Source organism: Lasioglossum baleicum, chromosome 12, assembly GCF_051020765.1.
Source record: "Lasioglossum baleicum chromosome 12, iyLasBale1, whole genome shotgun sequence".
NCBI classification, from domain to species: Eukaryota; Metazoa; Arthropoda; class Insecta; order Hymenoptera; family Halictidae; genus Lasioglossum; species Lasioglossum baleicum.
Window position 1 is genome coordinate 11,759,543 of NC_134940.1, and position 16,922 is coordinate 11,776,464.

At 45.1% G+C, this 16,922-nt stretch overlaps 1 protein-coding gene across 9 annotated transcripts in view; it reads left to right on the plus strand.

Moving 5' to 3' along the window:
• Positions 1 to 865: 865 nt before the first annotated feature.
• Positions 866 to 16,922, plus strand: part of Nfi (Nuclear factor I) — a 92,549-nt gene continuing 76,492 nt past the window's right edge. For 8 of the 9 annotated variants that reach the window (XM_076435206.1, XM_076435209.1, XM_076435210.1 and 5 more), the window contains exons 1-2: positions 866 to 1,001; positions 15,757 to 15,912. In XM_076435206.1, the coding sequence (XP_076291321.1) occupies positions 921 to 1,001; positions 15,757 to 15,912 (237 nt within the window). In that variant the 5' untranslated portion in view covers positions 866 to 920. Of the gene's footprint in view, positions 1,002 to 1,035; positions 9,596 to 12,349; positions 12,986 to 15,756; positions 15,913 to 16,922 lie in introns of those variants that run through there. The other variant, XM_076435211.1, reaches the window with a different exon arrangement.

A 16,922-nucleotide genomic window follows, 5' to 3' on the forward strand; every position in this document is an offset into this window, starting at 1 on the left:
GAGAGAGAGAGAGAGAGAGGGAAAGAGAGAGAGAGAGAGAGAGAGAGAGAGAGAGGGAAAGAGAGAGAGAGAAAGAGAAAGACAAGCATCGTCCGCATCGAGCGGACACTCGCGAGAAACCGTCGTACACGCAAAACAACAAAATTCACTTCGCATCGAACAGTGGGAAACAATAAACTGTCTGACTGAATACACTAGCGATATCCGAGTGCGAAATCAAAGACGACAAAGGACACGGAACTGAAAAATAAAGGGATCGGGGGTTGAAAATCGTAGGAGAACGAAATCAAAGAACCAGAAAGAAGAAGGAAGGAAAGGAACTCGTGGTGAACGGAGGAAAGAGGAAGAGAGGACTGCAAGCTCTCGGGGAGGGAGGGCGAAGTTCTGGAGAGGGGAGGCAGCAGGGGGGAGAGCTTGAAAGAGATCGAGAGAGAGAGAGAAAGATAGAGATAGATAGGTAGAGTCAGCCGTGTCTTGCGTGCCGAAACAGTGTAGAAAGAGAGAGAGAGAGAACGAGCACATACAGAGAGGGCCTAAAGTCGAGAGTTAGGAGTTGTGGCTCGCGGTTAGATAGGATGCGTGTGCCTGGGTGCGGTGTTCCACCACCACCCGACAGCCGACGGTTCGCCAACGACACCACCAGACACGTTTACTGCGGATTTGAAGCGGACAGGGACCGCCGGGCCCGGCTCGCATCCAAGAACGCCGACAGGTGCGTCTACAAGCGGGACCAACCGAGGAAAACGTCACCGGGCGCACGCCGGACGTCCCCCTGCTGGACCACGGTCCCCTGGTGATCGTAGGCGTCCGACCACGTCAGCACGACGCTGTTGGCGGGCACCCGCTCGCTGGAGGACCGTCAGCAACGTGCCAGCCGGCTTTATCAGCCTGGGCCACCGCCGACGACGTCCCAGCTACTAATGTTCATCCCGGACACACTGAGGAGCTGCATGGTGGAACCGGATGTCTCGACTTACCTGCAGGCCCCTTCCGTAGGACAGGTGTGCTGTTACATTTCTTCGCACGCACGTTTCCTAAAAACCAGTGACCGATTTTACTACCCTGCTTTCCGCTTTTTACGCTTCGAGGGTGCGAATACGCTTGCAACTTGCGATAGTTTCGGACACGCAGCAACATGCGGTGTGTACACTTGTTTGCGAATCTTGTTTACACATAGTTTCGCTCTCCGAGAGCAACTTGCAGAAGTGTGTACACTTGTTTGGAAATATCGTTTATACATTTGTTTCGAGAATCTGCTTCAATCAGTTAAACTTGCTGGTCGCTATTTCAGTTTACACGTGTCGCAAGAGTCGCGAAAAATTAAGCAAGTTACCTGCTAGTGTATTGGCACCTTCAGAGGGTGAGCCAGAGAGAGAGAAAGAGAGAGAGAGCGATGGTGTTTGCGATGTGCGCCAGACCACGCCGCGTGCCACGCTTTGACGCTTCCGCGTGTGACGCCTGCTAAACATTCTAAGAGATTCTAATGTGATCTAGGGAGCTCTAGGGTCCCAGTTGATAGCATTTTGGTTTTTGAGAGCCGGTGGAATGGATTCAGACTTGTCAGCCCGGTGACGATTGTTTGATTGTTAGGGGAGGCGGGAGATTCTCAAGTCGAATTCGCGTGACCGTAGTTTCCAGCTTTTTGGGATCAGTGTGGTTTCGAGTGGATTGTTTAGGGTGATTGGGGGAGATCTTGTGAGGGGACGTTTTGGGGATGTTGTTAGGGTGATTTTGAAGACACTGAGGAATGTTTTGAGACGACGGAGAATAATGTTTATTGTATAATGCGAGGAGAAACGGATGTGTTCTTAGTTTGCATATCTCAAGACGATTTTTCCAAACTTCTGAATTCTACAGTGTTGTGGGGTGGTGAAATCAAATATATTTTTATATACAAATCTTGTTTGTTTAAAACTCTATTTCGACCATTCTGTTTTGATGCTTCGGAAATGATCTTTCTTTAAAAAACAAACTGTTTACGTCCTCTTTAAACAATCTCAAATTTATTTTCATAAAATTCTGTCTGTTAAAACTGCTCGCTGACATTATCTTTGTATAAGTGTCTGCACTTGTGTCTTCAATTTCTATTGTGTTAAAAATGTCTCGTATATTTCAAGGGTTGTTGCAAGCATTCTTGAACAATATTTTATGTTGTTTCAAAAACCATCTCTTCTTCCTAAACGAGACTTATAAATTCTTTCTTGAATTTCTACCGGTTGAAAATTCTCAGCGCCTCGAGAAACACTCGAACCATCCGAAAACAATCTTCCGCGGTCGACATCCCCTAGATTTACCCCTTTAAAAATTTGTTCCTAAGAGTAACGACTCGAAACTAGTTTCCAGTGGCTCGAAATTTCGACTTTCCGCAATTAGCGATTTGCTCTCTGTTGTTTCCCGATTCGCTGCCTCCCGAGGGACGGCTTTATTTGTTGTTGAAAGAGGGATGAAGAGAGAGAAAGAGAGAAAGAGCGCGCTGCAGAAGGGTGGTCGGAAGTGGTCGCGGGCGCACGTGCGACTCGCGTGCACGTCGTCGAACTTTTTCCAGTGGATTATTGCGGAACGCATCCGGCAGCGACGTAAACACCGGTGTTTTGCTACCGGTACGTTCCTCGCCGGTGCAGAACCTCCTCTCTCGATTTTTTTTCGCGGAAATCCTCCGCCGGAGCTGATTCACTGGTGAAATCACGCGAGCGACCATGTACACCGGTTTCATGCTCGCTCGTGCCTCGACACTCGCCACGGGAAGCTGGTACCGTGAAAATTCGCCGCCCCAAAATCCGTGTAGCCGTCGGATTTTCTCCGTCAGACCTGGCCGATCAGAAAATTACGTAATCGCGCGAAACCTGATCACCGATCTCGCCTGGAGGGGCTAATTGATTCGGCGATTATCCGAGGTGTTGATCGCCGATCCCAAACTTGAAATGAGAAACAATCTTTTATAAATTAAAGAAATTTGTTATAAATTTTCTACAAACCGTAATCAAATTCTATCCCGTTTTCGATATACATAACCATCTGGGAACATATAAACGTACAATAAATATTAACTTCCACCTTCTTTTAAGAAATTCTAAATGTCAAAGAAGTTCCAGTCACTGTGACTGTAAAATAAATCGTTAACACGGTTTGCAAGGCAATGGAAAATAAATGAATGCGAAACTCGTGTAGAGACGTCGGACAAGACAGCCAGCTATCGCGAATTATTGAAGCGAAAAGCGGCCATAACTCCGAACAAGGTCACACACAGAGAGGGTGTTTACACGAACTTTTCTCGCCGTTTTTGTACCGTATTGTAAAACACCCTGTAGACGGTGTTCGCGCACGCGAACCTGTCCGCGATTGTTCCGCGTGCTTGTCATGTCTCCGGCTGGTCCGAGGGTGTTCGTCAGCTGATTTTCAGCAATGCAGCCTTTCGTTCCCGCGAAGTGCCACCCTCTGCACTCCTCGCCCCTAATTATGCAAGGGATCCCGCCTATTTATATCGATAATCACGAGGCTTACGTAACGGCGACGTCCCGACGCCGTCACACGCTCCAATCTGATTTTTCTCTCTTTTTATATTTAGATCGCACTTGCTCCTTGACACGATAGATCTGCTCGTGTCGCCTAAGAGAGCGAGAGTCAGCGAGATACTCTTTCTCCTCCTCGTAGCACCGTCTTCGTCACGCTTGGTCCTTTTCATTGGCGATTTCATTGAGTCTAGAGCACGGTTTGTTTGCCCAGCTCCGCCGTGTTTGCTTTCCCGTTGGCTGGCTGATGAATTAGGGGATGCCCGGCGACGACTCGCCAGATTCCCGAAGACTATGCTTCCTCTCTAGAACCGCGATACCTTCTTTCCGATGGTTGTTCGCTCGCGGCACGGTGACAGTCGAGTTTAGGCGGAATTAAGGGTGAATTAGAGTTGCGGCTGCTGGTGCTCCCCAGCTTTTCTCTGCCATTGCGTGCTATTCTAGGGGATGATGAGGGATGCGCGGACTGGAGGATGGTGTCTAGCTTTGGTATTAGTTGTACGTTTAATTTTAGTTGCTCTGAGATTTTTTTTGCAATTTTATAGAAAGATATTTGGGATTGTATAAAAACAGTTTCTAATATTCTCTTCTTTTTTCACGAATCGTATGTAAAAGTTTGATAGAACTCGAAGAACTTCATCCCCTACTGTCTGATCTTTCATTGAACAATATTTGATGATTTTCTGATAGTCATATTCAAGGATTTTTTTTTAAGTTCGTCATCCCCTATTGTCTTACTATCGATTGGATAAAATTGAATAGCATTTATGAGACACATGCACGGATTCTAGAAAGACTTTCATCCCCTATTGCTTTGACATTGATTGCATAAGATTGCACAATTTTCTATGAATCATGTGAAACGATTTTCCAAAGACTTTTCATCTATTATCGCCTCAATATTGACGGGACAATATTCTTTCATTTTTGAACGAACCGTGTGCGAGAATTTTAATACAGCTATTGAAGATGTAATAAAAGAGCTGTTGGGGACAGTATTAAGAAATGAATGTATAACGATACAACGCGATATTAAAGGACATCAGTTCTCGAAGACATACTTAGCTCTCGTTCGATCACGGTGCACGCCGCCGGAATTGGGAGCAGTTCTCGGCGAGCATCGCGCGCGCGAATCGCGGTGAACTTTTTGCCACGGCAATCCGGAATTTCGTAGCCCACTTAGGCGGTGAAATGTCGCGTGGATATAGCCCGGAGAAGGTTCGTTGTCCTCGGGGAACCGGCGTCCTCGTCTCCTGCAAACTTAGAACAGTCATTAGCGCGGCGAACGCGATATTTACTCGGGATGGTGTGCCCTGATACGTTGGCCGTGTGCATTACCGGCGTGATTCCCTGGTAAAACTGCTCCTCACGTGACGAACATAACCTTGCCATAATCGTTCCGAAAGTTAGACCACCCTGAGGGCGGTTCTTGCATCGTACGAAGCTACAATTCCACATAAACAAACGCGAAACATTCTTATTAGAGAGATACGTGTCTCGTTTAACGGGTCTCTCACTTTTTCTGGAGGAGCTAAATAATGTATTTAATTTTTTGGGGTAGCTAACTCTCTGGCTACTGTGATGCCTAGTGACATACATTCTTTTCTTGTCGTGGTAGGACTACATTTCTAGTTGCTGGCACCGAGAGAATTTTTTCAAACATCGCTTGCACAATATAAAAATTGCCCCCATACGAAAGATAGTAGCCACACCACTGTCCAGGCCCCTAAAAGTCGACAAAACCGCGTCACAGTTAAAAACCGCGCACTCGCCGACAGAGCGGCCTCGGGGGTGGATTTCCTGACACCCTGGAGGAATTTCTCACCCCTTACGACTACGAGGATCTGCGCGGCAGCGAGGGCGACGGTCGTACCCCATAAATCGTGTCCGCGGAGTCGCGATCGCGCGTGTCCGGGGGTTAAGCGTTCCAAAGACTCGGTCGAACTCGCCCCCGGAAACGAAGTAGGTGGCCGCGAGGGAACGAGAGTGCGGGGGTGGTCGAGGGGGTGGCAGGGTCTCTCCGCAGTAAGAAACGGACAGCGAAATGTCGGACGTTGGTGGAGCCGTGTTTTGCGGGTCCGGTCCGCGTGGCTTGTTCCGCGTACGACGACGACGACGAGGAACAAGAAGAAAACGCGCGGAGGGGGTGAGAAGCGGCGGCGGAACGGCCGGAACAAGACACGACGAGGAAGAAAGAAAAAGGGGAACGAGAGGGAGCACGCTGCTGCCTGCTGCTACTGCTGCTGCTGGCGAAGCCGATCGATAGCCAAACTCCTCGCCGCCACCTAAGATAGACACTGACATAGACTTCGCGGCAGATAGAGACCCGTTATGCATGGAGCCGATGCAGACACACCGCTCGCAATTTTTGATAGCGACCAACCCACTTCCCGGACCCCACACTCATCCTCGTTTTGTTCCCGCGACGCTCGGACGGACGTATTTTCGCTAGATAAGACAGATTGGCTGGAAACTGACTCGCCTTGGAACGATTCTCGATTCGAGATCCGACGATGACGATACGAGTTCTGCTACGTGCTTAGGGAATTGCTGTTCTTCTGCTTGTTCGGCTCTCATTTCGCTTGGGATTTTGTCGGATTTTCCGGGTACATGCGATTCGAGAACTTTGCGGTTGATGAAACGAAAAATTATTGCTGGTATAAAGAAGACGTTTTATGCAGAAAATGATAATTGAATGTGATTACCAGGCTGTTGAGGATTGTTTGGTTGCTTGAGGAGGCGGGAGATTCTCAAGTCAAATCCGTGTGATCGTAGCTGGCGTCTCTTTTTTAGACGAAATTTAATTTTTTAGAAAGATTGGGGGAAATTTGTGCCGTGATGTTTTGAAGGAGCTGTTAGGATAATTTTGAGAACACTGAGAGATTTTTCGAGTCGCAAATAACCCCCGAAATAATTACTAATTGAAGCTATTAATTGATAGACACATTTCTAACTTGCAACATCGGATGAAATCATGAATTCATTAAAAGATTCTATATAAAATAAAGTGGTTCGAACGAATTAAATTTTGTCGATGAAATGGATTACGTTCCCACTCTTGTTACCGGAGTAATTTGTTCTTTGTATAGACGTGTTGCAGCAGTTCTGTCGATACTGTTGTGTAAAGTACGACCAAGTCCGAACAATTGGCAGCCCGTTTAGCGATGTTTTTCAGGCTCCATAGAACCGAGAGCGTCGATTCACGATGCAAGCCTATTTTTAGCGTTTCGAAAAAGTCGATTCCATTGTTTTTTTTCCGCGGGTTTATCGACGCGGAACGCGGCCGGCAGGACAGGCAGCCTCCGCGGGGAATTAAAACGTGGCAAGAATCAATTGTGTGACTGGCCTTCTTCGTCGAGTTTCGCGCAATTTGCTGATCGTCCCCAGCGAATTCCCCGGTTAGCTACCATCGAGAAGTGTCGCAGCGGAAATTTTACCGTTCGACAGAATCTGTCCCGAGTGCTTCTGCCTTCTCGCTGTTCGGTCTGTTTAGGTTTTCGATCTTCTAATTCCCGTTTATTTCGGCGCACGGATCCAGAATTTTCAAAGTATTTTCGTCAAGTTATTTATTAATACACTTGAAAAGCTGTACCGAAAGTTATGAAATTATTGAGCGCAATATTTTTGACTACCCTCTGATTTACTACCCTTTCATGCGACTCCCACGTAACTATTGGATTGTGGATCTTTTTACAACTTAATAATTTTAATGAATTGTGTTGTTTTACGGTTTCAAATCCTACCCCATCATTTTTGTTATAAATTCATAAAATCCGCACTCTCTATTAATTATCATACAGATATCGATTTGTATTATTCCGTTTGGGAAAGCATAAAATATTTTCGAATTCGAATGCAAGGGAGATTCATTTTCTACGAGCTCCCATGAAACCACCACCGTTCCGAAACCATCACAGTGCGGCAGAAGAAAAAGAACACGGTCCCGCAACAACCGAAATACAAATTCCAACCGCAAAAAGGGTGAACCGCATTTATCGACCAGGCTTGGGGAGAGTCCGGTGCGTTCGAAACGCAAAAACGAAACGGAAAAAGAGGAAACGGAAAGAAAAACGAAAAGTACGGAATTTCGACTAGAAATTCCGAAAGTACCGTCCACTGTTATAAATTTTAACTAAAACGATACAGAGGAAGGAAATTTGCTAAGAAAATCGTGCACAGCAGAAATTCATTAAAATTGAAACTTTTTCGAACAACGACTTCAAATGTGATCGATAGAATTTTGTGTTACTACACTTTATTAAGGTTTTTATTTACTTTATAACCCACCAGAAGAATTTAGCAGGAGGAAGCCACAGAATCTCGATATATTATTCTGTGTACTCCGTATTTACACAACGAAGTGTGTAAACGTGACTTAACCAATTTATGTATACAAATAAAAATGTAAATGTTTGTTCATAATCTGAGATCTCCGAAATGGCTGAACGTAGAAAGCTGGGGTTTAAGCCATTAGACGCAGCGTTTCTTCGCGAAGGTTTTAGGACAATCCGCATTCGAAAAAGTCCATTCGTTCAAAAGTTTTTCGCCCTCTTTTGGGCACGTTTCTGCTTATAACTTCTGACTGGTAGCAACAATATTCAATTTGAGGTACTCATTGGATTCAGCTCGCCGAGTTCTTTCAAATGGCCACTGACCCGATTCTGTAGGTTGCATAGTTTAGGAGTCATAACACAGAAAGTGTGCGTTTTTCTTAAACTTTTTGGTTTACCGACTTTTCAAACAGCTGTAGCTTTTCAACGATAGATTTTAGGAAAAATCTGAGACCACCTTGGCGATTGGAGATTTAATTCTCTACAACTTTCATATCTGACATTTTTTTCTCCGACGCGATCTGAGGGGTCATGCAAAAAACGATATAAACTCGAAAATGTTGATAGTTTTGGTTTAAGGTATTTGCGGCCGTAACTTTTGAACCGTTTGTCGTAAATAAGTTTTGGGCAAACTTAGGCTTACTTAGCGTGCGAAAGTCTATGACATGAGTACAACAGATTTACAAAAGTTAGAAGCAGAAATATGGTCAAAACGGTAAAATATGGTAAAAATGGTAGTGCCACAGCAACGCGTGGCCGGGTATAGCTAGTTTTAAAAAATTTCGAAATTGAGGACGTGACATATCTGTGACAGTGGTAGCGATCGTGGTAAAGGGTAGGTGCCATTTATGATTCGCGCTGTAGCATGGCTGTCAGCGTAGCGGCAGAAGGGGTTAGGCTCGTAAAGAGGGAGATCCGTTCGAGGAGGACCGTAGGGGAGTACGGTAGCGGTTCGTCGGTTTAAGAGGGGACTTTGAGGAGTAAGATGGGCGGGAGGGGTGGAGAAGTTGCGTTGGTTCGAGGGCAAATCTAGTAAGCTAGGACAGGGGCTATTAATAACTGTTTGGGGTGCCGTACCTGGCCGCCACGCCGCGCCGCGCCGCTCGGTGCCTTCGGCGCGCGTCTAGATACAAGCGTCTCGACGACCGGCGTCTCAGTGTCGTCGCGACGACCGACGTCGATCCCGTCGTTCCGACGTCGACGGTCCCAAGCCCCGTTTTCACGTCTCGCGTCGAGATCCTACCGCCAGAGATCTATCGATCGTCCTCGCACCTGTTCAGTTCTCGTGCATCGCGCGCGCCCCTAGATTCTACCCCGAACCCCCTATAGATCCCTCTCGAGATCGCTCTTCAACCCCTAATCGTAGTTCTACGCGCACGTGAGTTTTCGAAAAAAGAAAAACGATCGAGTTCATCGAGGTGAAGGATCGAGGATATTAACGGGGCACGATCGAGGCGAAAGCAACGGTACATAGTGCGCTCTCGATCGCCGTGAACCGATCGAGTGAACCCATTGGCAGTCTACCAGATCCTTGGATCGAGTGGATCAGTGTCGAGGCTCCGCGATCTACTCGCCCCTGTGGATCTCACAGCGATCGAACCCGCGGCTAGTTTCAGCCCGGGAACTGCGCTGCTCGGATCGACGCTCCTGCGAAGGATCAGCTGATCCACGGAACACACCGCGCGATATCGATCCCAATGAGATCTAGATCGTACGAAACTCGCCGAGTTGGTGAACGTGTTCGAAAATCGTTTTGTAAGTAGCTAGAGGCTCCGAGGGAAGGTCGCTGAGGGACTCTTCGCTGAGGGACTCTCGATCATGGCTGAACTACTTCTTTGATGATCGATATGTCTTGTCGTTTTGAGAAACTGTTACAATTTCGTCGAAAAGAATCGTACACCTAACCCTTTGTAGGAGATCTATAAAGATCGCGATGATGCTCAGGGTTTGTGATTCCCGTGGCCATTTTTTTTCGAAAAATTGTCGATCTACGAGGATCGTGATGATTAGAGTTTGTGGATCTCGTGGCTTCTTTCGAATAGTGGTAACAATTGATTGTGGATCGGTCAATTGATCGTTATAAAAGAAATGATCGATATCGAAACCGATACCGATTTCCTCGAGATCACTGACGATCGTGATAATGTCTCGTGGATCCCGTGGCCATTTTGCGAAGAGTGATAATTGACTGTGGATCACCCGGATAATGGAAGTATGTCACCAATCGGTGAATTAGGGATTCGAGGATCGAATCGATCGTTCCTCGATCGCCAGAAATTTTGGATTTAAGTTCCTGCTTCGAAGTGCCGTGTTTACGCGACTTTTATCCCATGCCGGACCAGAGATCGGTGCATAAACGTATCCTTGTTGTGATAAACACGCGAGCCGTGCAGAACCGCACCGATTTATTGCCGACAACGACGCACCAAGTTTCTCGACTTGCAAAATAGAAGGTTCACGCGACACGTGCGCTCGTCCCGGTCCCTCTCTTCCATGCCGGGACTTTTGTATTCTCGGCTCTGCTTTTGGGATTCTGGTGATAGTAGATGATCGTGACGCATGCCTCTTTGTTTGGTACACTCACATCCAATCTATGATACTCGTTTATTGGAATTGTTGTTTAATTCGCCCGACAGTTTGTTCGTGCTCCATTCAGGAAATATGGACATTGATGTTTTCAGAATTAAATTGGATCGTAGTTGACGTGTAACTTTGGAAAAAATCCAGCTCTCAATTCGAGCGTAATGTGGAGAAAGAAGAGTGGTTAACTAAGATTATTTATTTATCTTCTTACTTAAACATAGAAATGTTTTACTTCATAAATTGTAAATTGAAACATTTCGTAGATCGAATGATAATTTTTTTATCTCGATGGAAAGAAATGAAATTTGTTTTTCATGTTTGATCTTCAGTATTTTGTTACACTCTTTTGTTAATTGTTTGTAGGGAAACGCGTGCCAGTCACCGACACTGTTCTGTAGGTTCACTGAGGAATACAATGGCTTTCCTTTGTGGAAGGCGTGAGTTAGCTGCTTTTCCGAATGTTCAGACATCGAACAAGTAAATTTTGATGCGTTCTGGAGTTTGTTATAGCGCGAAATTTCTCAGAAACGATTGCGAACAAGCAAGGCAGCCGGAACGCCGCGGATTGTCTCCGGGAATTCTCTTTCTCCGCGCAGATACTAAATTCGTTTTGTTGATGCTGCACACTGTCATCGAAACTCGCGGCACCAGCGAGGCCCCGGTTGCAAATAGAATGTTGTCGCGATGACGCTCCGCGATTTCGGTTGCATCGAAAACACCCTGCCTTCGAGAAACTCCGAAACAACAAACGTCTACTTAGGATAGTTGGAAGCTTAGTCAAACGTGTCGTTCAATTATTTAGAAGATCGAGAGAGAGAGAGAGAGAGAGAGAGAACTGTCTAGAATTATTTTCAGAATGATTTTATCATCGGAATTTATAGTGACGCTTAGATGCGCGTTCCTCCATGATTATCGTGCTGGCTGCCACGTGACTAGCCGCCGCGTGACGACATTTTGTTCTAGAAATTCGTTATGCCGATTTCCCAATCCTGTCGGCAACGAAAATAGCAAAATTTCACTGCGTCTATATTCTCTGTGCGCACTGTCTGCGAAAAATAATAATTCGAATCTACTCGAGATCCGTTCGAAAACATCTGGCACTTGATTGTCACCTTACACATTAAATAAACAATCCTTCTAAACATCATAAAACAATACAAAATAGTCTAAATTAAATTCTCAATTAAAATTCTTTTATTCCGTAATCTACGATGAATCAATTAATTTTCGTACACCCCTAGGGGGTTCGAAATGGATACCTCATGCTGAAAAATATTTTGAGTCCTCTGTAAATTAAGTGAAGTGAAATCAACTTCTACGATTTGTTTGTTCAAGTGTGAAAAATTGGTGACATTTTTCGTTTTCCTTGACGACGCAAATGGGTCGAATTGAAACGCCACGGTTCCCCGGCATTCGCTGGTTCATCAACCCTCGGGACAAGATAAAATGGCCACGGGACGTCCCTGGACGTCTCTTTCCCCGGTGTTATCCGCGATGACGACGGCCGCGGCGTCACCGTGCGCCTCCTTAACGCCTTTGATTTTCGTTCGCGTCCGAAAATAACGTGTCCTATAGATACTCGGCCGGCAGAATACGCGTCTTGCTCTCCTGTCTTGGTGTTCTCGAGCGAATCTCGGTGACAAAGCGGGACACTCTCGCAAGGGAAGCCTCCCAGATGCTGAGGAGACCACCAAAAAGCAAAAATAATCGCGAGAAAATCATGTTTCACATTAGACAGTTTAAACGCCCATCCCGGTTGATAAGAAGATATAATACTGTAACTCGGTAAACAGTTTCTCTTCTAATTTTTTCACTAGAAATAAAACAATCGAAAAGCCACGATCGAGGGTCCACGTGTCGGAAAGATTCGCGGAGTCGTTCAGCTTCAGTGTTCAAACCGAAAAACGCGGTTGTTTTTGGCAACAGAGTATCGTCATCGGAAGATCCGGGGATTTGGAGTCAGCTTGAACGATCTAGAGCCATATCTAACCATCTGGAAACACCCAGAGCCTCGTCAAGGATACTGAATCGCAAAAGAAGAAAGAAGTGTCGTCTAAATATAAAGACTTTACCCTAGTTTTCGAGAAATCGGTCAGACGAGAGAAGACCTTGAAGAGGGAACCGAAAGATAGTAGTGTAGACATTTTGGCGGACTCTGGGAGTCTCCCAGAACCCCGGAAAAGAATAGCAAGCTAGCGAAGAATAACAAAGCCTCGTCTGACACAAATATTCTACAGACTTGACCAAGGTTCCATCGGAACAGAGAGGATCTTGAAGAGGGTGGATAAAGAAGAGTGTCCAGGAGATTTGGTTGGAGACGCTTTCGACATTTTGGAGGCCGACAGTGGTCGGTTTTGGCCAAATCGAGAAAGGAGGCGGGAAGAGGTACACGCATCGGTGGTGCAGATGAGGCCACGATCAATCTGCGACAGGGTGGCGGAGGAGTATTGCGACCCTGACGGTTGTTACTGCGAGAATCGGTGCTTCTGACAGCCGGACGGCAGGAGGGACAGACAGACGGTAGTGTGCCACAGCAGCCGCAGTGCTTGCGAATACTCGATGGTGCGTGTCCTTTCACGCTTGTTCACTGGCCACCCTTCGTGTTCTTCGGCTTCTCCTACATTTCCCCTGATCGTACCCTTGTTGTTTGAATACTTGAAGACGCTGCCGCTAACAGGGTAGATGCGTGGGAATCGGTGGTTGTTGGTTGCGCAATTGTTTCTGGCTGTGTGGGAGGGGTGAAAATGATTCGCGGACATTTTTTTAGGGGGTTGAATAGTTTTCGGATGTTCTAGGGGCTGCAAAGTGAGAATTTGTGGTAATTACTATGTGTAGGGGTGAAGAATGTCGAGGTTCGTGTATTTGCTTTTTAACACTGAACCTACCACCACCGGTCAAAATAACCGGTTCCAGATTTATTATTTTACTATTATTGAAATAATAAAAATAATTTTATAAGAACTTATTGTATAAATATCTTTAGTAGAGCACGTATTATAATAGGAGCCGCACAAAGTCTGAGTTGGTCTAGTGTTAATGTATGCAATGATTTTTTCCCGGTAAAATTCTTGGGGGTGTTTTTTTGATGGCTCATAATATAGTGAACGGTCCTGAGGGGTTCTAGAGGGTTGCAAGTGAGAGAATTCGCGCTCGAAAGAGGCCCACTGTTTATTTACGCGGAACCGGCAACGGGACTTGCGAAGGGGTGTCGGAATGACGTTGTTCCCACCCCCGCGACATTCTCCTCGGGCTACTGTGCTCTTCGGCGAGCATCCATCACGCGCCATTAGCCGGCGTTCGTCCACTCGAATCCGTCGATCAAGCACATCGTTACAACTCGATGGTTTCACCACCCCCTCTTCTGTTGCCGAAAGAGCGGGGTGGTGGCACCGAGAGGGGGATGAGAGTGCACGTACGTTATTGTTCCACCGATGAATATTCCGCAACCGGGGCTGATTTTCATGCGAGAGTGCTCCATAGAGAAGTCGGCCGAAAATTGATCCCCCCGTAAAATGATGTTTACATCCCCCCACCGAGGATCGTGACGGGGGTTGCCACCCGCATTTGCCTGACAAAGGCTTGCCGGATCCATTCTCCCGCGGCGATCGTGGAATAGCTCGATCCTCGACCTACAATCGGAGAACGATGGGGGAAGAAGCCTTTTTCTTCCTTTCCATCCCTGTCTTCTTCCACCTCCCTCTCTCCGTTTCTTTTTTTCCACTGCTTTCCTCGTGTTCCTTCGTCTCTCTTCAGCTCTCGTCAGCATCCTCTCACTCTTCTTTTTTTTCCATCCTCTCCCCGTTCGGTTCGTCGTCCCACCGACCGGAAACGGAGATTCATCGACCTTTCGATCCCGGAAGAGAACGAAAGCTACGATAAGGACGAGCTTCCTTCCGCGACCCTCTTCTTTCTGCCGTTGTTGGGAAATCGTCGTCCTACGACGAAACGAGATTTCCGACCGTTTGATCCGTCGCGTAGAAAATCCGCCGGCTCCGAACGGAATCACGGGACCGAGGCTGAACAATCACGCGAGAACCACTGGCAGCGGGATGATTAAAAGCGGCCTTGCGCGAATTTTGAGTCGGGATCGAGACCCCCTCGAGAGATAAATCGGATTTCTGAACGGCCGATGGGAGTTTCGAGTGTTTTCTGCGTGTTCTATAGGGTTGATGTTCTAGGGGCTGTTAGCTTAGCTCGGGCAACTTGATTATTTGTGTGGATGTTCGTGAAAAATAAAAATTTTGCGTCTGTTGCAAGTGACGAGTGTTGCAGATCTATTTCTTGAGTTAGTGTAATTACTAGACTGCAGATCTTTAAAAACAATGAAAATTGCATCGATTGCAAGAAGTAGAAACTAATGTTATTTCTTCCCATAACGATTTTAATACAGAAGAAATCAAATATTGACATCTTCAATTTTAAAAAATGTTCAACAATTTTGAATTTCATCTACTTAATCTTGCTATAAATGCATAAAGATCCGCAGTCTAGTAGATACTTAGTAATTACAAATAACTTTATAACACTGTTAACACTATCCACATACAACAATAATTGCAACACTAACCCTTTGCACTCGACTTTCTATTCCGAGGCACCACTAAAAATATATTATAATTTAAAACAGTTTCTATATTGCTAAAGGTCTGTTAGATAAATTGGTGAACGTTTAATTGTGCCACAAATAAATACACAAAATGAAACAGATCTGTGCAACGCGAAAATATTCTAGAGACAAAATGAGCGAATTCTAAAAGCAAAATAGCTTCGAGTGCAAAGGGTTAAAATAAAAAGTACATTTATTAGAAAATGACATACCTCGATTTCTCACCGTAGGAAGGTCGGCGGTTAACTGACCGAGAAATAGGGAAACACTCACCCCTAACCGTGGAGACCCTCGTATAATATGGTCGAATTTTTTCCCAATGGTGAGAATTTCCATTTCCCCCTTCGACCCCATAAGAAACTGGGCAAACAATGTCTGAAGGTTATTACCAAGGGTTGTGATAGTGGAGGGGGTGAGTTTCGTTTCTGAAGGAGAGAGGGACGGGTTGATAATCAGTCTACCGCGGTTGTCCGTGCCATAATCATGAAAAATTATAGTACACAGTTCAGGAAATAGTTGTGTGTCTTAAGTGTTTGTAAACAGTTGGGTAGTGTGCGAAAAAGTTTGTGAAGGAACGCGATTGTGCATTTGGGAGTTGACAGAATCCTTGATAGAAAATAATTATATTTATATTCCAATGCTTCTTTGCGAATGAATGAGTTTTGAAATTTTATTGCAATGGATATGTGAAGTGTATTAACTGGTTTGTCGTTGTTTGTGCTCGCAGGATGAGTTCCATCCATTCATTGAGGCCCTCCTACCATTCGTGAAGTCTTTCTCGTACACGTGGTTCAACCTACAAGCCGCCAAGAGGCGTTACTACAAGAAACACGAGAAGCGGATGAGTCTCGAAGAGGAACGTCAGTGCAAGGAGGAACTCCAGGTGAGTGACACGGCTAAAGAATGTATTCACTGGTGGAAAAGTCATTTCATTACAAATCAATCAACAGTCATTCCCATTCTTCACCAATTACAAAATATCTTGATGTTTCCTGTAACCTCTACAATTCTAGTATGATTGATTGTATAATGTCATTGAAAACTGACATTACTTTCCCACCAACTCAACAAACATTTTACATCATCTTGTATTTTATTAGCACTTATTTAGCACGTCTTAGAATTCGATAATACGGAAGAGTAGGCTGCCCAACCCATTAAATGTACCCATAATTATGAAAGTGGTCCAAGTCAAAATTTAAAAAGAATGAGTGTAACAGTTATTTCGCATCACATTATTTTAAACTAAATTAAATCAATGTAATTTTTACGATATTGTCAAAAATGAAACATTAGATAGTGCTTGTTATTTAATATCTTTTTTCCTTTAAATATCTCGAAACAAGAAATATATAACTTATTGTTAGATCACTTTCATAATTATGGGCACAAATGTCAAATTTGTATTTTTTTTTGACTAAACGAGTATTTATATATTTAAAACGATCTATGCTAGAAGTTCAATAAAATTTGAAACATTAATTATATTGCTATGATATTCCCATTTGGGATTATGTCACGAGGGTTAAGCAGACATGGTCTAAATCCATCGAGAAGCAAGCGCAGTTCATAGAATTGAATAAAAATAGTTCAGCAATGTTTTCGAAGAGGTAGCTCGATATGAAAATTAGACATTTCCGATAACAGTTTAATAAAGCCACGATGAAAAATTCGTAGCTTCAAAATGGACGAAGTTTAACGCCCCAGAGATCGATACTCGCAACGAAGCGATTTTCAAGCAACTGTAGACACTCGCCGATAAAACCTCCGTCAGTCGACGGAACATAAACGTGGGACGGTTGCACGAAAGCCGAACAGCCGTAGGTGTGCCGCTAATTTCATAAGTTCCGAATAAAAATAATGAGGTTTGGGACTATTTCGGGCGCGAAGCGT